Source organism: Vollenhovia emeryi, unplaced genomic scaffold (genome assembly GCF_000949405.1).
Source record: "Vollenhovia emeryi isolate VEMERY1.0 unplaced genomic scaffold, V.emery_V1.0 DF939431.1, whole genome shotgun sequence".
NCBI classification, from domain to species: Eukaryota; Metazoa; Arthropoda; class Insecta; order Hymenoptera; family Formicidae; genus Vollenhovia; species Vollenhovia emeryi.
The window spans coordinates 38,810-64,193 of record NW_011966935.1 but is presented as its reverse complement, the minus strand read 5'-3'; the positions used below and the strand labels follow the sequence as shown (position 1 = coordinate 64,193).

The window sequence follows — 25,384 nt, the reverse complement described above, 5'->3', positions numbered from 1 at the left end:
CCTATATGTTTTTGCTGGCAAAATTCTCTAATGGTCTTAAATAAAACTTCCCGCGAATGATTGTCAGACATGTTATGCTCTGCTGATTTTATCAAGTATACTTCAACATCGGTTGACTTGATTTTTTCAGCTAAATTCAATGAAGTTTGATAAGGAACATCTTTATCATTAATGCTATGCAATAAGCGCACAGGACAGTTTATATCTATTGCTTCTCTGTTTAAAAGAAGGTTCTTTCTGCCATCTTCGATCAAATTTTTAGTTATTTTGTATGTACAATGCTCTGAAGTGAAATCTATTGCACCTTTAGAATCTAGTTCTTCCTTTTGCTTGCCTGACAATTGCTTGAATATCAAATCTTCAGTAAAATCAGGAGCAGACGATATGCCGATTAATGCTGCAATTTTTTCCGGAAATTGAAGGGCAGTGAGCAGCATCAGCCATCCTCCCATACTTGAACCTATAATTATTTGTTTATCGCTAGTTAATTCACTCATCACTTTAGCACAATTTTTTTGCCAATCACTTATCGTGTAATCAATAAAATCACCACTTGAATAACCGTGACCAAAATAATCAAATAGCACAAGTGCTATATCGTTTTCTTGGCAAAATTTGTAAATAGCAGTTGCTTTAGTTCCATCCATATTAGATGCAAATCCACCAAAAAAAACTACAGAAGCTTTCTTCCCTTGTAGCTTTCGATATGCTATGTGACCATTATTTCCATCAAACAATTTGCAATAATTCATACTACTTTGGCAAAGCAACCGGACTATCGCTCATCGAACGCAAATAGCTGACTAGATCTGCAATTTCTTGTGGATTGGAAATACCTGCAAATGCCATACGTGTACCTTTTATATAAGCTTTTGGGTTCTTTAAAAAGGCAAATAGCTCCTCATATCCCCATTTTCCACCTCTTTCAAGCACTGCTTTTGAGTAATTGAATGAGTTACCAAGATGAGCCTTTTTATTTCCAACTACGTTCCATAAGTTTGGTCCTACTTTATTCATTCCACCTTTCTCAAAACTATGGCAGGCTATGCATTTTTTTGCTGCTGATTTACCTTTCTCAAAACTAGCATTCTGCATGAGCGCTCCAATATCGAGCGCCACTTGCTCGATTTTTTGCTGGAACTCATTGTGACCAGCAGTTACTATCGTTTGGTGTTCAATCTTATATTCCTCTGGACTATACAGCATATCAACTACGTTGCTGACTATCATAATGATTAGCCCAGAAAGTAAAATCGATGCTGCAATCTTATTAAGCTCCATAGTTAATTTTTATTAAGTAATGTTACTTAAATTATGCGAATATTTTCGCAAATAGCAACCAATTACCTTGGAGCTCGCTAAAGATGAGAGTCTCCAGCTACAAATATTAAGAAATTTACCAAATAAAAAAAAAGGCAAAAGAAGCCCCGTGGTGCGAGTTTTGACTCTATATTACTGTAAGTGGCGCTGTAATAATGTGCTGACGCTTAGTTTAAGCGCGATTTGGCTGAATGTAGAAAAAATAAAAAAGACATGCAGCCGCTATAATTTTATGTAATCCGCCAATAAATACTCTGAGTTTTTTACTGAATTTTGTCATTGAGCCTGCAGGTCAAAAACAAGTTTTGAGTCATAAATACCCTTATTATCGTAATAAGGGAGCTGGCGGAGTTTGTCAAGTGGTTTTTGTAGCTCTCATAGTTTTTGCGTCACACGCTGGCAGTTGTTACTCAAACAACAGTTATGCAAGAGATCTGATTACATCTAAGCTAACAATGGACCACTAGGTATATTACTAACTACGTTGATCTGATTCAACATTTTATTAGTGGGATTGAAATAATTTTCTATAAATTCCTTATATATAGCTGTTAATTTGTGTATATCATTTACTAATACGCATTCGTTTATCTGATGTGCGGTTTTGTTGATTATACCAAATTCAATCACTGGACAAACATCTTTGATAAACGCAGCGTCAGATGTGCCACCACTTGTGCTCAGCACAGCATCAATACTGGTAACTTTATTTATCGCATCAAGCATAATATCAGTATTTCTATCAGGAGTAGAGAGGAAAACGTCCCTGCTGCTATGCATAGAAAGTTTATAATCGTTAGTTACACTGGAGCATATTTCATCAATCAGCTTATATAAGCCGTCAGGTGTTTGTGTATCGTTATATCGAATGTTAAAACGTGTAGTTGCTGAACTAGGTATTAGATTGCTAGTATTATTTCCAACATCGATAGTAGTAACTTCGCAATGTGAAGGCTGAAAATATTTATTACCATGATCAAAAGTAGTATTTTTTACCTTACTCAATATCGATATTACCTTATATATTGGATTATCTGCTAGGTCTGGGTAGGCAACGTGTCCTTGTTTTCCATGGCAAATTAATTCAAATGTTACAGAACCTCTTCTGCCTATTTTTATGGTATCACCTAATTTCTCACTACTGGTTGGTTCGGCAACTACACAAAAATCTATCTTTTTTTGCTTACTTTTCATCCATTCTAAAACTGCTTTTGTTCCATATTTTTCCGTGCTTTCTTCAGCACTGGTAATCAATGCACTTATCGAACCATTAAATTGAAACTTTTCTGCAATTAAATTTGCCATAGCAGCAATAAATGCAGCTATTCCGCTTTTCATATCAGCTGCTCCTCTTCCATATAGCATTCCATCTCTAACTTCTGGATTAAATGGACCAAATGCCCAATCTTTTAACTGACCCGGTGGTACAACATCAACATGCCCAGCAAAGCACAAATTTGGTACTCCGTTTATATATTTCGCATAAAGATTTTTAACTTTAGTTCCATCATCACCAAATTCTAAAATCTCACAGTCAAAGCCACTTTTCTTGAAGATTGTTGCTATATGCTCTATTGCCCCGCCGTCCCTTGGTGTTATACTCTCAAAAGAGATCAATTTCTTAGTTAGCTCTACAGGGTCAATCTTCATGTCAATCTTAAAATACTTATATTGCTATATTGTAAACACTCTATGCACTATTTAAAACAAATATTACATCAAGCCGAACAAACTTTTTTAAGGGAAGTAATAACAGATTACTACCTTGCTGATGATATCTATAAAATATGCACACGACACGGAAATGACATCTTTCTAGTTGCAGATGAAAATACAGCAGAACTTTTAAACAAAAACGTATTTAATAAAATTTCTCACTTAATTATCCCGAGCAATACCATTGTGCCTCTTGCAAAACCTCATATCATTTCGGATGCTCCCTACATTTTATCATCCCAGTCCTCCGAGACTGGGATCCAGGAAAAAAAATCAGCGTCACGTGCTGAAATGACACCAAACATGGGTACTAATCTTTCACTTGCCTCTCTTGAAACCGTAAATCTAGTTAGAAACAAAGCAAAAGACAGTGACTTAATAGTTGCATTTGGTAGCGGCACCGTTAACGACATCTGCAAATATGCAAGCTACCTCGAGAAAAAAGATTATATATCGTTCCCAACAGCCGCTTCCATGAATGGATATACATCCGCAAATGCTTCAATATTAGTAAATGGATACAAAAAATCGTTCAAAGCACATCTTCCAAGAGCGATATATATAGATATAGACATACTTACCAATGCACCACTGCGTCTCACATTAAGCGGATTTGCAGATTTCATTTGCCGTTCGACAGTTCAGGCTGACTGGCTACTATCTCATTTGTTGCTTGGCACAGAATACAATGAGTTACCTTTTACACTTGTTCGCGATTTGGAGCAAATTTTGCTAAGAGAGTATACGGCGCTTACTAAAAGAAGTAGAAAAGTGGTCCTATTACTTATGGAAGTTCTACTAATTTCAGGACTTGGAATGGTAATATCAAAGGGCAGCTATTCTGCAAGCCAAGGAGAGCATATGATAACTCACGCAATGGAAATGGTAACAAGAGATCATTCCTCACTACATGGCGAAAAAATTGCTGTTGCGACGATTACCATGGCTAATTTGCAGGAAAAGATATTATCAATACAAAACCCGATTATCAACCCGACCACTTTAGATGTAAAACATATAACTCAGTGCTTTGATAATATCGAATTTGTAAGAACTTTTGAACAGAAGCAAATTATTCAGCAAAAAATTCAAGAGATTATTTGTAAAGAATGGACTAATATTTCCAATTTAATTAAGCAAAATTTACTACCTGCAAAATACCTGCAAAAAATATTTGAAGATCTATCAATTCCACACTTACCAGAGCACCTCAGTTGGAATAAAGAACAATATTGTAAAGTGGTCGATCTTGCGTTTGCAACAAGAGATAGATTCACCTTTCTTGACCTAGCTAATTGCATAGAAGAAAGTTAAGTTTTGTAGTGAAATTCTGTCATTTAAAGAGATCATAGGCCAAAAGCTAAACCCTTTTCACAATCTCTTATCCATCTTCCTCTAAACTGTGCACCTAAGTGGATATACAACTGAACATAACCATTCCAAGTAGCTGACACTGGGTCGCACTACTTCACCAATAGCACTATCTTGCTAAACATAGTTTAGTTCGAGTGGCTGAGGAGGGACTTGAACCCCCGACTAAGAGATTATGATTCTCCTGCTCTACCAACTGAGCTACTCAGCCTAATTGAAAACCTTGCTATATATGTGACCTACATGCTTTGTATAATATTTCAAATCAAACAAAGATTCAAGTTTTTCCGAGTTAATAACCTTAAGTAAAGGTTTATCTTGTTTCAATTCGGCCAGAAAATCACTGTTGTTTTGTTTCACTTTCATTGCATTGCTCTGAACAATTTTATACGCCTCTTCCCTCGCCAAACCACTATTTACTAACTCAAGCAATACACGCTGTGAGAAAACTAAACCTTTTGAAGAACTTAAGTTCTTTTCAATGTTTTCCTTATTGATTACCAATTTATCTATCAAATCTGTTAATCGCACTAAAGCAAAATCCATTATTATACAAGCATCAGGAGCAATGCATCTTTCCACAGACGAGTGTGATATATCACGTTCGTGCCACAATGCAACATTTTCTAACGCAGGAAAAACATAACTGCGTATTAAACGTGAGAGTCCAGTTAGATTTTCACTTAAAATAGGATTACATTTGTGTGGCATAGCAGAGCTTCCCTTCTGCCCAATGGAAAAATGCTCAAAAATTTCGCCGATTTCAGTTCTTTGCAAATGACGAATTTCAATTGCAATATTTTCTATTGAGCTTGCAATCACTCCCAAAACCGAAAAGAACATGGCATGTCTATCACGAGGAATGACTTGAGACGATATGGTTTCAGATATGAGTCCCATTTCTTTCGCTACATACTCTTCAACAAACGGATCAACATTTGCAAAATTACCTACTGCACCTGATATTTTACAAATTGAGATCTCTTTTTGCGCGCTAATTAATCTCTGATAATTGCGTTTAAATTCAGCATAAAATCTAGCAAATTTTAATCCAAGAGTTGTTGGTTCTGCATGCATTCCATGACTGCGCCCAACACAAACAATATCTTTATAGTCCTCAGCTTTTTTTTTAAATACTGCAAGTAAATTTTCTAGATTCCCGAATAAAATATCACATGACTCTTTCAACTGCACCGCAAGGCATGTATCCAAAACATCAGAACTTGTCATTCCATAGTGGAGATAACGAACATCAACTCCCGCTTTTTCAGCAACGTATGTCAGAAAAGCTATAACATCATGTTTTACAATGGATTCAATTTCGTTGATACGTTCAATATCAAATTCAATAGCACCAGAGAGCTTCTGAGCAACACTATTTGGAATCACTCCTAACTCTGCTTGAGCTTCACACGCTAATTTTTCTATTTTAAGCCATATATTAAATTTATTATTTTCCTCCCAAATGGAAGACATTTCTTTTTGGCTATAGCGCGGGATCATTAAATGACCCCCGTCTCATCTTTGAACACGCTAGATCCCAGTGTTACGTACTGGGATGACAGAAAAAAAAGGCACTGGAATGACAGGAATAGTTGATATATTTTATTCACTGCTATTTGTTATTTGCATCTTCTTGCTCCACTGCTTCACCTTCTTGTTCCTCAGACTTCTGATTTTGCAATTTTACTTGCCTTAGCTCATTTGCATCTGTTTCGGATTTCACGACATATATAGTAATTGGTACTACTACTTCACTATGTAATTCTACGTTTACTTGGTATTCACCCAAGTTTTTGATGCTTATTCCACCAAAAGATAAACTACGGTGATCTATCGCATGTCCTCCTTGTAGTAAAACCTTCGCAATTTCACGTGTTGTTACAGAACCAAAAATTTTACCATCCTCTGAAGCTTGCTTTATCAATACCACAAACTTATCATGTAGTGACAATGCAAGCTCTTTTGCTACATTTAATCTTTTTGTATTCTCTTCCTCCAACAATAAACGTTGTTCTTCTAGTTTTGCTAAATTCTCCTTGGTAGCCTTCACCGCTTTTCTTTGTGGAAAAAGAAAATTACGTGCATAACCTGGTTTAACTTTGACAACTTCACCAAGCTTACCTAAAGTCCTTATATTTTCCTTTAAAATTATCAACATAAATTACCTAAACTTTTTTAGTACAGTAAGGAACAAGAGCTAAAAAACGTGCCCTTATGATCGCTAAGCGTAACTTCCTTTGTTTTTTTGCACATACGCCTGTTAATCTTCTAGGTAATATCCTACCATAGTCAGAGGTAAACTTGGATAATAAATCTGTATTCTTATAATCTATGTCTTCATCTTTAGACGTAGCAAGAGGGCAAACTTTAGAACGCCTAAAGCCAGTCCTATTATTTACAGATACGTAAGAATTATTAAAACTATTTCGTCTTTTCATCATTATGTGCTTTGCTCCTCAATTTGTTTATTCATCATATAGGATTTACCTTCAAAAAATTTATCAACCTGCACAGACAAGTGGCGAATAACGTTCTCATTAAGTTTCATTCTACGCACAAATTCATCCAGAATGCTTGCAGTAGAACTTATGCACATTATACAATAATGACCGCTCTTCATCTTATTTATTGGATATGCAAAATCCAAAAGACCCCAATGTTCATACTTGATTAATCCCGATGCTTCAATGTTTCCCAAAAGCATCTCCAATGCTTTGCTCGATTGAGTTGGACCGCTTATTCTAAAATCTTTCAAAATATCTTGAAAAATCTTTATTAGATGTTCTGAAATATTTCTCTTCAAAGCATTTACTGCATTATAGATAAACGCACTTTTAGTAATTTGCTCACTGCCTCCTAGAAATTTTATAAAATCTTGCGTTATTCCTAAATCTTTTAGGTCATCTTTCAACTCTTTATCGATTTTTGACTTCACTTCTTTCAAATTTGAAAGATCTTCTTCCAATTCAACCCATAAAATTTTTGTAAGATCTTCCAAGAAATCAGAGTAAGCAACTAGACCTTCTTTAATGTTTTCAGCAAGCGTTTCTAACTCTTGTTTTGTGAGCGTACTATTTTGCCTTTCCATAAGACTCTTAATCTTCTGGAAAATAATATCTGCTTTAATATTTTTCAATGAAACAGCTAGCTCTTGGACCATCTCCTCTACTTCTTGCTGTAACAATCCTTGTTGTGCTATAAAAGTAAATTCATAAAGATTCACTATATCTTCCTTTAATACCGATTAAATATTTCATTATATAAAGCTTTTTTATATAAGCAAGTTATTTGTATTAATTTCTACGCCTTTAATCCAGCTTAAGTTAGATATTTCATAAATAACTTGAGGAGCAATTGAGTATGCACCTGGTAATAAGATGCTCACTTTATGTTTTTCGAGAAGAAGTTTTAGCATTATTTTGGTTCTGCCTTCATCTTTCAATATTGTGTTTAATTCCATAGCGGCTTTTTGCGAATCCGTGCACTCAGTGGTGAGAACTAATTCCTTTATTGTAGAAGCGATTCTTTTTGTAAACTCAGATATATCCTTGCCTGCTAATCTTGTCGTATTTTCCGAAGCTTCAAGATCAATTATCACAAATGTTCCTGGTGAAAATAAATCTCTTTTTTCTTCTATTATTTCATTATTATAAAATGCTATTTCAGAAACGTTATGGGGATCAGAAAGTGTGAGTATAACAAACCTTCCACGCTCTGAAGTTCTCATACGTGCATTTAATATTACCCCAGCAGTTTTTGCCGTTTTATTTTCTCCGATAAACCCAATATTTAACTTTTCCAGAAGAATTCTAAATTTTTCAAGTGGATGATTAGTTAAATAAAATCCTAGTGAAAATAACTCATGCTCTAATTTTTTCTCTTCATCAAAATCTTCCACATTCTCAAATTTCGGTTTGAGGACATCAAGACTACCAAACAAAGCAGCTTGACTTGATTCCCTATCCTGTTTGTTTTTATTTGCAAAGTAAATCAGCATGTCCATTGACTCATATAGCTGCTTTCTGTTCTTATGCACGCTATCGAATGTCCCGGATTTAATTAGGCTTTCTAGCGCCCTCTTATTTATTATATAACCTGAATTTTGAATGAATTCCCATATGTCCTTATAAGCGCTTGAACGTGTGTTCACTATTCCTTCTGCTATAGAAAAACCAACATTCCTCAATGCAGCAATACCATAACGTATGCACTCACCCTCTATTGAGAATTCAGCTTGAGACTTGTTTATATCAGGTGGAAGAACGGTAACGCAACTAAACTTTGCTGCATGATAAAATAAATTCAGTTTATCTCTATCATCAATATTTAGATTCATTAGTGCTGTAAAAAATTCTAATGGATAATTAGCTTTAAGGTAAGCCGTTTGATAAGATATAACCGCATATGCAGCTGCGTGAGATTTATTAAATCCATAACCAGCAAATTTTGCAACAAGGTCAAAGATATAACTTGCCCTGTCATAATCAACGCCATTCTTCGTTGCCCCTTGGATGAAAAGTGCACGTTGTTTATCCATCTCTTCCTTAATTTTCTTACCCATGGCACGTCTCAGCAAATCTGCTTCTGCAAGACTATATCCAGAGAGAATACGGGCTATTTCCATCACCTGCTCCTGGTAGATTATTACCCCAAATGTTTCTTTTAACACTCCTTCAAGTAACGGATGAATATAATCTGGCTTTTCAAGGCCATGCTTTCTTGCAATATAAGTTGGAATGTTATCCATAGGTCCTGGACGATAAAGGGAAATTAAAGCGATAATATCTTCAATGCAATCTGGCTTTAATTTAATTAAAGCTTCTCTCATTCCCGAACTTTCAAGCTGGAACACTCCAATTGAATCACCGCTAGAGAGCATCTCATAGGTTTTTTGATCATTCAAAAGAACTGAAGAAATATCGATCTTTTTTTCATCACGATTAATTAAACGACATACATGATCTATTAGTGTTAGCGTACCAAGTCCAAGAAAATCAAATTTTATTAACCCAGCTTTCTCCACATATTTCATGCTGTATTGAGTGATTGGCAGAGCCGAATTTGGATCGTAGTACACAGGAACAAAATTTTCCAACTTTTGATCACATATTACAATTCCAGCAGCATGAGTTGAAACGTGACGATATATTCCTTCGAGCTTTAGTGATATATCAAGAAGCTTTGCAATTACCTCATCACTATCTCGTTCTTTCTGCAGGTTTTGATCAAGCTCTATCGCTTGCGATAAAGTTACAGGATTTACTGGATTAAATGGAACCATTTTAGATATTTTATCCACTTGAGAGTAAGGCATTTGCAATACTCTACCAACATCACGCAATACTGCCCTTGCTTGCAATTTTCCAAAAGTGATTATTTGAGCAACATAACCGTACTTTTTCTGAACATAATCAATAACCAGGTCCCTTTTCTCTTGGCAGAAATCGATATCAAAGTCAGGCATCGATACACGATCAGGATTCAAAAATCTTTCAAATATTAGGCCAAACTTTATTGGGTCAAGGTCTGTAATCTGTAAGCCCCAAGCAACAATTGATCCAGCTCCTGAACCTCTTCCCGGCCCAACTGGAATGCCATTTGCTTTGCTCCAACGAATGAAATCAGAAACTATCAAAAAGTAGCCAGCGTAGTTCATCGAAGTTATTACGCTTAGTTCGTAATTCAGCCGATCGTAGTATTGTTTAAGGTCTATATCTGTCTCATTCGCAATGCGGAATTCTAATCCTGCAACTGCCTGCTCCCTCAGTTCTTCATTCTCAGTTTTATTTTCTCGACAAGGAAATTTAGGTAAGATAGGCTGCCTGCTTCTTGGCATGTAAGAGCACCGCTTAGCTATCACTAAAGTGTTATGAATTGCTTCGGGAATGTCGCTGAACAGTTCCTCCATTTCTGCCACAGATTTGAAATAATGCTCGGTAGTTAACTTCTTTCTGTTATTCTCCAGGGCATAACTCCCCTCCGATATGCACGTTAATATATCATAAGCCTCATAGTCAGACCTATTTGGAAAAAACACATCATTCGTTGCAACTAGTGGTACATTGCGCTGATAAGCAAAATCTATTAAAGCTTCTTCAAGCTCTAGCTCTTTATTCAGCCCATGACGCTGCAATTCAACATATAAATGACCATCGAATGCTGAAAGCAGTTTTTCAACCGTTTCTTTATCTTGCTCCAACAATAGTTGAGCCAAACACCCACCGGTTAAAGCGATCAGACCCGTACTTGAATTCAATAGCTCATCAAAATCAACGTAAGGAATATCGCTGTTATTCTTGCGCTTTTTAAAAGACTCACTCACCAAAGTGACTAAATTAGTATATCCTTGCTCATTTTTTGCAAGCAATAGTATAGGTAAATTTTGTTCTGAATGTTTAACTATAATATTGCATCCTATTATTAGCTGTATTCCCCTACTGGCTGCATATTCTGCAAATTCAAGTGAACCAAATAAATTACCTGAATCAGTAATTGCAACCGCTGGCATTTTGTTCTGCAAACAAAAGCTAATCAGCTCCTCAATTTTAACCGAGCTTTCAAGCAGCGAATAAACACTATGAACACGTAAGTGTATGAACATAAAAAACTTTAGATCAACAAAAAAGGATAACATGAATTTACTCATGAGAACATAATTTTCATGAGAACAAAAGCCTATAGGATTTCTCAAATCTAAGGTTAAGATACAAAAAACCTACTTGACAAACTCCGCCAACCCCCTTATTATGAAACTGAAGGTATTCAGTTATCTTCATCTGTGCAGATTAAACAGCAAGAAAGCAACGTAGTTGGCGTCTTATTTTTAATTTTTTGCACTATGTGCACCTTATGTCTTCACAACATTTCTGGGTTTTTACCTATATAAGCTGAAACGTGCTTATAAGTCGTTTAAGACAGTATAGTACGCCAATTTGCAGGATTAGAGAGTGACAACTAGCTAACGCGGGGTTTCTTTTGCCTTTTTTTTCTGCTTAGTAAATTTCTTAAACATTTAAACTAAGGTGAGTTGCATTTAAAAGCAGCTAAATTGCAGTGTTTAAGATTTAAAAAACGCCAAATACTGAAAATAGACAATGACCAGGGCTTCTTTTGCCTTTTTTCCGTTTGGTAAATTCCTTAATGTTTATAGCTAAAGTAACTTAGGTTCACCGACAACCGTCATACCGCAGCGGTATCTCTTAACATAGATACCGCTGCGGTATGACGGTTCGTGGCGGCATGACGGTTAAGCAATTCGTCATCCCGCTACGTGTTAGCGGGATCTCTTGTTAGCGCCGCGGCGGTATGACGGTTAAGTAGGGTGTCATTCCAGTCTGGAATCTAGTTCTTATTGTACATTTACTTGGTAAGTTTCCTGGATCCAAGTAGTCAGGGCACTGGGATGACACCCTTTTGGATAGAAACCAGTGTCTGGGCACTGGAATGACATCATAGAGGCACTGGAATGACACCGTCACAGGGTGAACCGGCGTCATACACACATCCCTTTGGTAACAATGTTTGTTGATGCAAGATTATACCTTGAAAAAATTAAGTTTTAGTGCTATTAAGTAGTTGTAAATTTTGTCTCTGTGGTAGCTTTATGAATATTGAAAGTAAGAAAATACATGATACTAAAATAAAATTACCAATATTTCTTGATTATCAATCTACTACTAAAGTGGATCCCCGTGTTTTGGAGGTAATGATACCTTATTTTGGTGAATTCAGTAATGCACACTCTCGCAGCCATTCATTTGGTTGGACTGCTGAAGAAGCAGTGAAAAAAGCAAGGAAACACATCGCTGATCTGGTGAACGCAGATAGCAAAGAAATTATCTTTACCTCAGGTGCAACTGAGTCAAATAATACAGCAATCAAGGGCGTTGCTCACTTTTACAAAAATAAAGGAAATCATATAATAACTGTCTGCACGGAGCATAAGTGTGTTCTGGATTCTTGTCGGCATCTGGAAAATGAAGGCTTTAAAGTTACATATTTGCCTGTTAAGCAAAACGGAATTATAGATTTATTAAAGCTTGAGGAAGCAATTACTGATAAAACAATCCTGGTTTCAGTGATGATGGTAAATAATGAAATCGGAGTAATTCAGCCTGTAAAGGAGATTGGTAAAATATGCAGAAAGCATAATATATTTTTCCATACAGATGCAGCTCAAAGCTTTGGAAAAGTTCCAATTGATGTTAATGAGATGTGCATTGATCTTATGAGTCTCTCTAGCCACAAAATTTATGGACCTATGGGAATAGGTGCATTATATGTCCGTAGAAAGAATCCTCGTGTTAGGCTGATACCATTGATTAGTGGTGGTGGACAAGAAAGAGGTATACGTTCTGGAACAATTCCAACACCTCTTGCAGTTGGTTTTGGTGAAGCGGCACGTATTGCTAAAGAAGAAATGGGAACAGAAGCAAGCAAATTAGAAGGACTGAGAGATATTTTGTACAATAAGATAAAAGAAGCATTTCCTGATATCGTTTTAAATGGTGATTATGAAAATAGAATTCCTGGCAACCTAAACTTGAGCTTTCCCTATGTTGAGGGTGAGTCTCTCATCATGGCAATCAAGGATTTAGCAGTAAGTTCTGGTTCTGCGTGCACGTCTGCGTCTCTTGAGCCTTCCTATGTCATACGGTCGCTAAATAATGGCCATGACCTTGAGCATTCATCAATTAGATTTGGCCTAGGCCGATTTACAACTAAAGAAGAAGTTTTGTACGCAGCAGATCTTGTTGCTAAAAATATTGGCCGACTGAGAGAAATGAGCCCACTTTGGGAGATGGTACAAGAAGGAGTAGATTTGAACACCGTGAAATGGGACTTTCATTAAATATATCCATTCAGCCAGTCCAACTGCAAATGCACTTTGAAATTACTCTGTAACCATTTACACTTAATTCTGCAATTCTTTGATCTCACTCATAGCTGTACGAACATTCATTTTTGAAGACAGCAAATGGTGTCATTCCAGTCTGGAATCCAGAAATTCTGCTTATAACTGAGCTGATGAGCTAAAGGTAGTTGTCTTACGCTAAAACAAACGTTTTTAATTAAGTTGCATAGAACCAGTGTCTGGGCACTGGGATGACACCGAAGGGGCTACTGCTGTCTTGGATGGAAACCAGTGTCAGCTACTTTCATGACACCCTGACCTCGTCATCCCGCTACATGTTAGCGGATGAGATACCGCGAATAAATCGCGGTATGACGGTTAAGTACGTGTTAGCGGCTAAGAGATACCGCGGCAGCATGACGTAGAGCTCGCATTAGCTATAAGATTAGCTAACATTCTGCACGTCCATAAAAAACAAACCCTCTTTCTCGTTTTGAATGCTGATGGTAGTGTGAGTGTTAAGAGGTAAAGGGTCATTTGTATGTCCATGGCCTACCCCTTTCATTGTAAATACAGGAAAGTTTACACTTTTTGCAAACCTTTCTTTTACAACTTCAACAAGATTATCATTATAACAGTTAACGAAATCCCCAAAGATTACTGCATGCACTCCATCAAAAATGTGAGCTTGTTTTAGGTGATCTAAACTGCGCTCTATTGCATATGGGTAAACTCTCACGTCCTCTAAAAATAAAATTTTGCCCTTTGCATTTATTTGCCAAGCGGTTCCTATACTGTTTTCAACTAAAGTCATATTACCACCGATGACTTTAGACTCTAATCTGCCATCTTTTAGTCTAATGCCATTGTTTATCATCTTTAGGTTATCAAATCTGATAGAATCCCGCTTGTTAAGAATTAACTCTTTCAATTTTTCAACAGAACTTTCAGCAACGGAGTTATTTACTATCATTTCCAACATGGTACCGTGAAGAGTTTGCCAGTCGTATTTGACTTGTAGATAAATGTGCAGAGCAGTTATATCGCTGTAGCCTATGAGAATTTTTTTGTTTTGAGCAATCCTTTCTTTTTTATCATTGGGTAACTTTTCTAGATAGGGAATTAACCGAGAAGCTCCTTCTCCTCCTCTGATGCACCAAATTATTTTACTATCATCAGTTAGTGCTCTAATCAAATCATTTGCTCTAAATTCATCAGAGTTAGAGTAGAATGGATTATCATTGCTATATATTTTCTCTGAGATATGGAGACTGAAATTCAAGGCTTCTACATACTCTTTTATAGCGGTCAGGTCTGATTCTTTTCCCTTGGAGGAAGGAGCAATAATATCAACTTGGTTCATAGCACATAGGGTGAGAATAAAATATAAAAGATAAATAATCATTAAAATATCTTATAAAACTCTTTTTTTAGTATATCATCCAATTCAGAGAGTGGAACTTCAACTCCTAGTGCTTCCATTGATGTGACGCCATAATCTTGCAGCCCGCAAGGAATAATACCCTTGTAATGAGAAAGGTCTGGGGAAACATTAAGCGCTATGCCATGATAAGTTACCCATTTTCTTAAGCGAATACCAAAAGCTGCAATTTTTTTTTCTACTCCATTGTTATTCACCCAAACACCTATTCTGTCCTCTTTAAATTCTCCAAGTATATTAAATTGCTTTAAAACATTTATTATCCACTTACTTAGGTCTCTAATATATAGCTTTATGTCGCATTTATTTCTTTTTTTAAGGTTCAACATTAAATATATAACACGTTGTCCTGGCCCATGATATGTGTATTTGCCACCCCTGCCTGTTTTATATATAGGAAATAGTTTTTCAACAATATCATTATCTGTTGCACTGATTCCTGCAGTATAAAGTGGAGGGTGCTGGAGTAGCCATACCAATTCGTCTGCCGAATTATTGTGAATTTGTTGAATTTTTTCTTCCATAGATTTTACGGCACAGTTATAATCAATAAGCTGATTAGATGTTAGCCATTCTGTCATGTTCAATTTCTTTTCTTTTTAGTATAGCAGTACATTCTTTTCCTGTCATCCAAGTGCTCTCTTCTTGTCATTCCAGTGCCCCCCTATGATGTCATCCCAGTGCGTGACACTGGGATCTATGTCTTAGTTTAACTACAGAATCTAAAACACTTTTAACTTTTAAACATCTTTCATGAGGCACATATGAATTTCAACATTTTTCAAAGAAAAAAAAGCGCAGTATTTACTAAATATTCTGCTTTGCAGCTAATGATGGAACCAAGTTGGAGTAAGCGTGATTATGTAAGTTTTGCTGAGGAAGGTTACATAAAAAATGTTATTGCCTTTCGAGCAATTAATATGATTGCAAGTGCTGCATCTTCGGTACCTTTTACTCTCTGCCAACTTACTGAACAGGGAAAATCGCAATTAAAAGCCCATCCATTACTGAAATTACTTTATTCTCCTAATCCAATGACATCAAAATCGGAATTTATTGAGGGGATTGTAACTTATCGTTTAGTTAACGGCAATTCTTATATATTGATGGTTGAGTCGCAGAACAATAGAAAACCACCAACAGAGCTTTATCTTCTGCGCCCTGATAGGGTTGAAATTGTTCCGGGGAGAAATAACGTTCCTTATATCTATCGTTATACCATAAATAACAACGGTTATGACTTTAAAGTTGATAAACTAACCGGACGTTCAGCAGTGTTGCACCTCAAGACCTTTAACCCTTTGAATGATTGGTATGGATTATCACCAATTGAGGCAGCTGCATATAGCATAGATCAGCATAATCAGGCGGGTGCTTGGAATCAAGCGATGTTGCAAAATGGGGCAAGACCAAGTGGTGCAATAGTTGTGAAATCAGCGAAGGACGGGAGTGGTGGAAGTTTAAGTCAAGAACAGTACCAACGCTTAAAAGAGCAAATAAATGATCATTATTCAGGTTCTGTCAATGCTGGAAGACCGATATTGCTTGAAGGAGGCTTGGAGTGGAAAGAAATGAGCTTATCACCAAGGGATATGGATTTTATTGAATCCAAACACAGTTCAGCTCGTGATATTGCGCTAGCTTTTGGCGTCCCACCGCAATTGCTTGGCATACCGGGTGATAACACTTATAGCAATTTAGTCGAAGCACGCTTATCCCTCTGGGAGCAGACGGTTTTACCAACGCTAGAAAATATTATCTGTCATCTGAATTCTTGGCTGACACCAAAATTTGGTGAAGATCTGTGCTTGTCGTATGACAAAGATGCAATAGAAATTCTCATGGAAAAGAGACAAAAGTTGTGGAAATACGTAGAAAATGCAAGCTTCATGACGCTCAATGAAAAAAGAGAAGCTTTTGGCTTGCCACCATTGCCAGGTGGTGATGAGTTAGGTTAAGTTTGTATCCGTTCAGATTAGTTCATTGTTCCCTAAACCATACACCTAAGTAAATTAACTATTCCTCTTGCCAACCAGAGCGATGAAGATTTGGTCTACATCAAAACTCATCTTAGGATGCCAAATAGGGCCATCCAAGTGCATATCGATATAGATTGGATTACTATAGTTTGGTGGTATAAAAAAGAACCTGAATATAGAATTTAAAGCGAAGTTAGATAAGGTTAAATTAGAAGAGATCGACCCTGATGCTTGATCAATCCCGAATTGTAAACTAGTTGAACATATACCACTCTTAATACTTGCTTTTCCGCTAATATTTTCAAAAAATGTACTGCCATTATATATATCAACATAAGCAAATGTGGAAATTTCAGACTTATTCTTACTGCTTAACAAATTAGTGATAAATGAATTGAAATCTACATTAGTAACTTCTATTCCCTGCGCTTGTAGGTTTACATCTCCTGATAAGTTACTAGCCCAATCATGAAAACTTTTTCCTTGAGTTTTGATTTCGCCATTTAAGCTTACCTGACCATTTACATTGTCAATTCCTATAACCTTACCAATCTTTTTAGTGTCCAAATTTACAATAGAAAATCTTGTATTCATTGAGTCTGATCTTAAATAACCCTGAAAAAACACTTGCCCGTGTTCTAATATGTAACTTGCCTGCCTGATAGTGATAACGTTGTTTCTCATTACCGCATCCAAATTAAAATCTTTCAAAATATTCTGCTCGGTTTTAAATTCTGCAGTATTGATTTGCACATTTGCATCAAAGCCTTCTTTGTCATTCAAAAAATCAAGCTGCTTTGTTGACCATTGAATTTGATCTATCTCATTTCTTGAATTTCTTTTTACCTCTACTAAATTTGGTAATTTAAAAATATTTCCATTAAATTTATTGCCCGTAAGGTTCACATCTAATAAAGGTTTGGTGTATTTTTGATCTACTAATATTTTTGCATTACCGGTAATATCGAAATCTTCTCCAGATAGTTTTATTTTATCTGCAACTAGCTTACCTTTTTCCATTTTCAGCAAAAAATCCAAATTTTTAATTTTCGTATCATTTAATATAAGGTTATTAACACTGGCCTTTATATTTGCATCATACTGAAAATTTTTCAGCCGTTGCATTTTAGATAAACTGCTAAATAATGAATGATCATATTTATCTGCATCAAGATTATGCATGCTGAATTTACCATCAATCACACTGCGTTTTTTTGCGTAACTCATCTTAATTGATCCTTGCAAGGATTCCTTATTATTTAGCAATCTAATGTCTGAGATAGATAATATTCTTGGTGCAAGGTGCAATTTAGAACTTAGTGTAAATTGATTTTTCTGGTTTTCTTTCATCTTTATAGAAGGGAAAAAACATGAAATGAATGACTCAAAATCACCTCCTTCGACTAATAAATCACCGTCGAATTCAGATAGGGCATTATTATTTGAAATCTCTCCTGATAAGTAAGATATATTATTGATTCCAGGAAATTTAAGAAGCGTATTAACTTTTACTTTGCCATCAGTGGATTTTAGTACAGCACGAAAATTGTCCAATATTTTGTTTTGATATTGAATGTTAGAAGCTTCCATATTAAAATTTAAGCTCAAGTTCTTTGGCACAACTGCTCTAAAGCATTCCAGAAGGTCTTTCATATTCGTTGTTCTTTGTGAATCATTTTGTATGGAATCTAAGTCAACTTTGCTGAAGCTAATATTGAGATTAGTGTGATCGCCTTTTCTATCATTTTGTATTGTACCACTGGCTTGCATGCTTTTGGAATCAATTTTCAAGTCAGTTACCGTAAACTCATTTTCATCGAGGTTGATATTAGATGATATCTCAATATTTTCACTAGGAATAACACAAGAAAGAAAGCTAAGATTAATGATTTTTGCTAAATCACTCACAGAACCGGAACTATTATTAATCGTTAGTGTTAAATTACCCTGGAGTTCTTCTTGATTTCTATTACCTGTAAATAGCAAATTTACAAAGTTTGATTCAACACTAATGTATACATTCTTTTTTGTGATATTAACCTTTCCTGAAAAATCGTAATTATTATCACCTACCTTTACTTCACCAAAAAACTGCTTATTTTTTTTTACAGCAATTTCCTTTATGTTAACAATATCAGCGAAATCACTCTTAAAATTTACTTGGCTGTCTTTTATTACTATATCGACTGTGTTACCACTGGCTTTTGTGTTTATAATATTAATTAAATTTTCTTTATTGCTTTTCATGCCAAACAATGTGATTGATTTTGGTTGCAACGAAAATAAAAACAACGATAGGAACGATGGCCTTATTTCAATTTTTCTTACACTAATTAAATCTGATAACTTTTGCTCTTTATTTTCGTTGTATTGTACATATACATTATAAATAGTGAGCTTTGGAGTAATGAGTGAAACTTCAACTTTCCCTCCAATATGCACTTTAGCATCATACGTCCTCTCCAGCTCTCTTATGATATATTTCCTGTAGCCACTCCAATCCTTAAAAGTTGCAGCAACGTGCATAAGAATTAATAGCAGCGAGATTGATAATATGGCGTATATTGAGAGCTTCATAATATGCCTCTTAATTGCAATGGAGTTACTCTATTTCCTACCTTTGTCATCTCAGTGTCTATCCTTGTCATACCGACACCCACTCATAGCTGTACGGACATTCACTTTTGAAGCTAAATTGCACAGCAAATGATCAGTGCTTGACACTGGGATCCAGAAAATTTGATTAGACATTAAGTTGGTTAGCAAAAAAGTAGCTAGTCTTATGTTAAAACACAACATTTTTGATGAGGTTGCATGAGAAGCTGGATCTAAGTAGTCAAGCACTGGCTTCCCGGTGGAAATTGCTTTCAAATCACAATACTCATACAGTTGTATGTGTGACACTGAAATCCAGTGTGACTTAAACAAGGTTTTCCAGATCATACAATCAACAAAATTTCTGGATCCCAGTGTCAAGCACTGGGATGATACCATTTGTTGTACCTTCAGATTACATTTATACATGTTTTAAATTCCCTATAAATGTTAGGTAAAGAGTACCAAAATAAACAATAACACTCAAAGCTATTAAAGTCGTTAAATAAACAATACGAGCCAACATTTTATCAAAAAATAATCCTGCCAACAAAGAATTAAAAATATAAAGGGCTATCGACATGACTACCGTTGCTACAAAAATTTTCATGATATTTAACAATAACGCTTGGCTAACCTTATACATTTTATTTATTGTTAAATAACTAATTAATAGAATAGAATTTATCCAAGTGGAAACAGAAGTAGCAATAGCAATTCCCGTATGCTGATATTTGTTCATTAACAAAAGGTTTAGCACTACATTAATTCCAAGGCACATTAGTGAAAACATAGTTGGTATTTTCAGATTGCCTTTAGCAAAAAATGTGGGTAGCAATACTTTATTTATAATAAATGCAGGTAAAGAAAGAGAAAATGCTATTAACGTGGGAGCAGTTTGCTGCACTGCATAATAATCAAACCGGCCGTAAGAAAAAAGCGTAAGTAAAATTATGTCGGGAATAATGATAAAGGCAGCAGTTGTTGGCATAATTAACATTAATCCTATGTTGAGAGCCTTGTTCTGTATTTTGACTATATTTTCAGTATTATTCACCTGTTTTGAAATTAAAGGAAGAAGCACTGTACCGATTGCAGTACCGATTATTCCCTGCGGTAGTTGATTTAGTCTATCGGCATAATATATATAGGACACCGCATTTGGTATAAAACTCGCCATGATTGTGTCAATCCATACACTTATTTGTATTACACAATTGTTGATAGTTGCAGGTATTACACGCTTACAAAACAACCTTACTTCATTGCTTAATTCAAGGCTAAAAGAAAAAGCTGCCTTTAACTTGTATGCACTAAACAGTATCAGAAGTAACTGTAAAATCCCTCCGATTAGCACAGCTATAGAAAGGTTGTGCGCTGAGGTTTTTATATAAGGCACAAATAAACTGATGATTAAACAGAGATTCAAAACGATTGGTGCAATAGCTGTTGAAGCGAAATGCTGCTTTACTTGCAGCATTCCACCAATTAGTGATGCAATTGACACAAAAATTATGTAGGGCATCATAATTCTTGATAAAGTAACAGTAAGGGTAAACTTACTTTGGTCAAATCCAGGAGCAAAAATTTGAATCATATAAGGAGAGAAAGTTTGCATGATAAGGCAAAAAATTACTAAGATAATAAACGTAATGGATATTACACCACTTGCAAAATTAAATGCCTTCTTATTATCATGTGATTCTGTTGAATATAACGGTATAAAGGACGTGGTAAATGCTCCCTCTGCAAAAAATGCGCGAAATAGATTGGCAAAGCGAAACGAAGAAAAAAATATGTCTGCAAGAGAGTTTGCACCAATAACCGTAGCAATCAATACATCTCTTATTAACCCTGAGATCCTTGAAATAGCTGTAAAAAAACTAAATGTGAAAATACTTTTAAACATACCACTACTTCATTAGTATCAATACAATTAACTATAATAGTAAAAGTATCAATGAAAATATTTATTGGCTAAACTTAAAACCCTCTGCAAAAGGAGAGTTAAATAATCAATTGACTATTTGCGCTCGTATGTTAGATATTTTATATCTTGGCGGGCGTAGCTCAGTTGGTAGAGCGTCAGTTTGTGGTACTGAATGTCGCCAGTTCAATCCTGGTCGCTCGCCCCACTAAAATTTTCTGCTTGACGGAGATATGAACAAATGGTAATATATCAATTAATTAGAGAGGTTGTATGGATAAAAAAGGGTTAATACTTTTAGGTGCAGTAACAGGTGCACTTATAGGTTTGGGGTTGAGTTTCACAGCTTTGTCACCTTTGGTTATAGGTGGAATTGTTGCTGCCGTTCCTGCAATATTATTCGCTGCATATTGTATGCACGATGTTGTAAAAAAAGGAGGATTCTCCAAAGAAGTACTTTTCCTCCTTACTTGTTTTTGCGTTGCAAGCGCTGCAATTGGAGTTGGCCTTGCTGCAGCCGCAACTACTATTTTTCCTGGTGCAATGCTTGGACTGGGCTCTGCAGCTTTAGCAGGTGCAACAATAGGAGTCATAGCGCCAATTGCAGGGATGTTTGCAACCGTGGCTACACTACTTGCTGCTGAAAAAGTGAATGAATATATTATATCACCTATAGTTGAAAGAATTTTTCCTTCAAAAGGGGAGGGGTATGAATAGTTTATTTAACACTCCCACTATGGCTATACCTAATTGGGCTTTAACTATATCTCAACTTGATATTTTCTTTCCTGGTAGATTGAAAATTGAGTTGAGTTAAAAATGCGGTTTGACACACTTTTTTGAACATTCCCTAACCTCAATTTACATCAAAATACTTTTATTAGTATCTCTTTCTTGTGACTCAGCAATACGTTTAGCCCAACCCAGTGGCCTTTTATTTCTGTTAGCTAATGCAATTCTATTGCGATCATAACCATAAGTGTGTTCTGTTAAAGTATCTTTTCTTTCTTCTTCTATTACTCCAACTTTCAATTGTGCTGCATCTTTTTCTAGCAATTTATATAGTTCGCTATTTTTGTCTATAGTCAGATTAGTATTATCATTTTCTTGTTCTGCCACTTTTCTTTCTAATAACTTACGTACAGGATCATATTGTTTACCTTCTTTTATTTTTTCCAACATACTGTCTAAGGATAAATCTTTAGTTTTAGTAGCCTGTTGTGAAGGTTCTTTCAAACCTTTATTCAATTTTTCTAATGTATCTTCTTTTTTTGATTCAATGGTTTCTAATCTCTTCCCTAGTTGTTCAGGACTTACCTGAAAATTATAGTGGCTAGTATAAGTTGGAGATGAGTAGCCTGAATCGTTTATTTTTGTCTCCGCTGCATTTCCTTTTAGCAATCCAGTTGCTAATAAATGTTCTTTGGTTTGTTCGCTCATTTCTTTCTGATCCACCGGTTTTAGTGGGAACTTCTGAGTTTCTTTATCCAACTTACTGGTAAATTCCGTAAGTAGAGTGTCATCTCTTTGTTCAACATTCATTAGGCTCGCTTTTAACTGTCCAGGATTTACTCGAGATTGTTCATGATTAGCATGAATTGGAGATGAATAGCCTGAATCACTTATACTATTTGGTGTTGAAGCAGAGACACTAACAGTTGGACCTTCTACTGTTTTTACATCTGCTAAATCGTTTTTTTGCAACCCATCTTCTTTATCTTGTGGCAGTTTATCAGTAGGATCAACTTGCCTTAATCCTCTATTATCTTTCTGTGATCTATCTCTGATTTCTTTAAGAAGATTTTCAGGTAGAGTTTGGTTACTTTGTTCAATGTTCTCTAAGCTCCTCTTTGACTGCTCAGGATCTACTTGAGATTGAGCATGAATTTGAGGTGAATAGCCCGAGTCACTTTTGCTATTGGGTTTTGGAACAGAAAGTGGCTGTTTACTTTCTTCCCACTCAGCATCACTAGCACCACGGTTATCACTGTTGTGTTCGTGCATATCTGAAAAAGGTGAATAAGGAATTTTATCCTTGAGTTTCTTCCATGGGTTATTTTCTTTGCTTCTTTCTATTGATGCTTCTCTATCATCAACATCAGTGTGCCTTAAGTTGTTTTTCTTGAAATTCCTGATCTCTTGTAATAGAGCGCTTTTGCTATTTCCTTCTTGTTGCGGGATTTCAGGTTGTTGCTGATTATTAGGTATTTGCTCACTTCTATCTGGTTTTCGGCTTCCAAGTTTGCTTCCCCCTTGCTCATCGAAAACATCTTTTTTAGGTGGAAGCGAACTAGTTCCAGTTGGCACTGGTGGAGGGGTTTTTTTGTTCTGAGAACTCTCCCCTTGACTTTCGTAGCCTAAATCATTTTCACTATCAGATCGTGGTATAGTAGTTTGAGAACCAATTCCTCGAGTTGTATCAGTAGCTTGAATGCCAACACCTCTACTAATATCACTTCCTATGAAAGTTTCAAATGACTTTTTAAGGGCTTGATTATCTTGTCCGTCGTGTTCCACTTCATTTGATTTTCCTTGTCCTTTTTCCCTGAATTCTATTTCATGCAAGAATAAACCACCTATTTTTACATCTCTGTTTGCTTCTAACCGTTCTAGAGAAAAATCATCACCTTTAACAAGGTCTACACCGTTAGCATCAATCTTAATTTTGATCTCACATTCTTTCCCCTCCGCATACCACTTTAAAGTCATTTCATATGAACCATCAGTTACGACATAATGTCTTATTTTTTTCCCTCCTTCCTCGGCAACAAAACCATGCATTCCGCTCTTTCCATCGCTATGCAATGTTGAAAACCCCGAGATTCCATTCTTCTGACAAAAATCACTATTTAAAAATTCGCTGATTTTAAACTCTTTTTTGTTATCTCCCAGCGTAATACTTGCGTGATTACCGTATATTGAAACTCCTGCAACATCATCAACATACTCTTTCAACCTTTTTTTAACTTCACTTTCGAGCTTTTGTTCGGCTTTCTTTATCTTGTTGCATTCCTGAAGAATAACTCCACATGCTTTATTTTTGTCTTTATCTTCGTTCCAATCCCAATTGGTGCATTCTGTTAAAAACTTTACTGTGTTAAAATCAACTCTAGCATTATAAATTTGGTCGTCCTTTTTATCAAATAAAGGAAAAAATTCTTGAATGCGCTCATTATAAATGTGTTCTTGTTGTGTATCCATATACCCCTCACTAATAACCCTCTGCCTTTAGTTCTAGCTAATACTAGCTAATATAATTATTATGAGCATTGGTTGAATTTTTATTAAGGAAGGTTGTATTGTTACTCAGATGGCAACTTTTAGTTGGCGCCTAATTTTAAATATCTGTTGCTCACAGTAAACACTTCTGGATCTTTAGAAGTTAGCTTGAGTATAGCGAGTATGTTGATAAATAACAAAGCAGCAATCGAGATATCAGCAACGTCCCATAGCAACCGGATTTTACCCATCGCACCAAGCGGAATGATCATGGTAAAAATTACAATCCAGATTTTAGTGTATTTATTATCCATAGACACATAGCGTATTGTCTGTTTTGAGCAAAAAAACCAAGTAAAAATAGTAGTAAAGGCAAAACAAAACATTATGGCCATAATTAAATAGTCAATATAGGGCCAATTCATAGCTTTTCTAAAAGCAAATATGCACATGTTAGTACTCTCTAAATCAGTGACCCAAGAATCTGTGACAAGCAGTACCATTGTTGTAATAAACACTATGAATGCAACTATAAAAGGCGATATTATTGTGATTAGGCTCTGTTCAATAATAAATTTATTATTATTTTTCTTAGGAACAATTGAAGAGTGCACGATTCCTTCGAGGCCAAGCCCTATATCTGTTGCAAAAATACCTCGCAAAGTTCCGACTTGAATAATAGTCAACATTTCTAAAATCAAACCTAGAGATAAACCAGAGTTAAAGCTACTAGTTGTAAAAAAACTGCTTGTTATTAATTTTAGAGAAGGAAGGATATTTTCACTAAACTTAAATAATATGATACCGCAAAGTATGAGGTAACTTACCGTCATTATTGGTATCATAGCCGATATAAAAATTTTAATTTTTTTTAAGCTGAGAACTGTAACAACAAAAAATATTATGGCCATTACAATGCCACCAATGACTACAGGCACATCTATCATGTTAAGTGGTAT

At 35.6% G+C, this 25,384-nt stretch overlaps 7 protein-coding genes, 2 non-coding genes and 1 pseudogene across 9 annotated transcripts; 3 read left to right on the top strand and 7 right to left on the bottom strand.

The window, feature by feature from the left end:
* Window positions 1-101: 101 nt before the first annotated feature.
* LOC105557689 (mycophenolic acid acyl-glucuronide esterase, mitochondrial-like) lies at window positions 102-752 on the bottom strand (the record flags this gene model as incomplete). The annotated part of the gene is made up of 1 exon (XM_012004998.1): window positions 102-752. A coding segment is annotated over exon 1 (651 nt), but the record flags the coding sequence as incomplete, so codon positions are not given.
* Window position 753: 1 nt separating this feature from the next.
* Window positions 754-1,281, bottom strand: LOC105557688 (annotated as a pseudogene).
* A 483-nt stretch (window positions 1,282-1,764) lies between these two features.
* LOC105557687 (probable carboxypeptidase MCYG_07204) lies at window positions 1,765-2,970 on the bottom strand. Its single transcript, XM_012004996.1, has one exon. It carries the CDS (start codon window positions 2,968-2,970, stop codon window positions 1,765-1,767), a length of 1,206 nt encoding a protein of 401 aa, XP_011860386.1.
* Window positions 2,971-4,545: 1,575 nt separating this feature from the next.
* On the bottom strand, window positions 4,546-4,618 carry Trnam-cau. Its single transcript has one exon. It is a non-coding gene; the product is annotated as a tRNA-Met (tRNA).
* LOC105557686 (uncharacterized protein C8E4.05c-like) lies at window positions 4,618-5,883 on the bottom strand. The gene has a single exon (XM_012004995.1). It carries the CDS (start codon window positions 5,881-5,883, stop codon window positions 4,618-4,620), a length of 1,266 nt encoding a protein of 421 aa, XP_011860385.1.
* A 3,652-nt stretch (window positions 5,884-9,535) lies between these two features.
* On the top strand, window positions 9,536-13,261 carry LOC105557684 (probable cysteine desulfurase, mitochondrial). Its single transcript, XM_012004994.1, has 3 exons — window positions 9,536-9,539; window positions 9,833-9,937; window positions 12,054-13,261. The coding sequence occupies exons 1-3, from the start codon at window positions 9,536-9,538 to the stop codon at window positions 13,259-13,261; spliced, it is 1,317 nt and encodes a 438-aa protein (XP_011860384.1).
* Window positions 13,262-13,709: 448 nt separating this feature from the next.
* Window positions 13,710-14,627, bottom strand: LOC105557683. Its single transcript, XM_012004993.1, has one exon. It carries the CDS (start codon window positions 14,625-14,627, stop codon window positions 13,710-13,712), a length of 918 nt encoding a protein of 305 aa, XP_011860383.1.
* A 41-nt stretch (window positions 14,628-14,668) lies between these two features.
* On the bottom strand, window positions 14,669-15,286 carry LOC105557682 (putative lipoyltransferase-like protein, chloroplastic). Its single transcript, XM_012004992.1, has one exon. It carries the CDS (start codon window positions 15,284-15,286, stop codon window positions 14,669-14,671), a length of 618 nt encoding a protein of 205 aa, XP_011860382.1.
* A 252-nt stretch (window positions 15,287-15,538) lies between these two features.
* LOC105557681 lies at window positions 15,539-16,663 on the top strand. The gene has a single exon (XM_012004991.1). It carries the CDS (start codon window positions 15,539-15,541, stop codon window positions 16,661-16,663), a length of 1,125 nt encoding a protein of 374 aa, XP_011860381.1.
* A 4,675-nt stretch (window positions 16,664-21,338) lies between these two features.
* On the top strand, window positions 21,339-21,411 carry Trnah-gug. Its single transcript has one exon. It is a non-coding gene; the product is annotated as a tRNA-His (tRNA).
* The last annotated feature ends 3,973 nt before the right edge of the window (window positions 21,412-25,384 follow it).

What these genes read in the sequence shown, in the direction of transcription:
- LOC105557682 (XM_012004992.1), bottom strand. Translation starts at nt 15,286, where the DNA reads ATGACAGAATGGCTAACATCTAATCAGCTTATTGATTATAACTGTGCC.
- LOC105557687 (XM_012004996.1), bottom strand. Translation starts at nt 2,970, where the DNA reads ATGAAGATTGACCCTGTAGAGCTAACTAAGAAATTGATCTCTTTTGAG.
- LOC105557684 (XM_012004994.1), top strand. An exon ending in AACTTTATTGGGTCAAGGTC is followed by an intron (nt 9,938 to 12,053) that starts TGTAATCTGTAA and finishes ATACTAAAATAA; the next exon opens with AATTACCAATATTTCTTGAT.
- LOC105557683 (XM_012004993.1), bottom strand. Translation starts at nt 14,627, where the DNA reads ATGAACCAAGTTGATATTATTGCTCCTTCCTCCAAGGGAAAAGAATCA.
- LOC105557681 (XM_012004991.1), top strand. Translation starts at nt 15,539, where the DNA reads ATGGAACCAAGTTGGAGTAAGCGTGATTATGTAAGTTTTGCTGAGGAA.
- LOC105557686 (XM_012004995.1), bottom strand. Translation starts at nt 5,883, where the DNA reads ATGTCTTCCATTTGGGAGGAAAATAATAAATTTAATATATGGCTTAAA.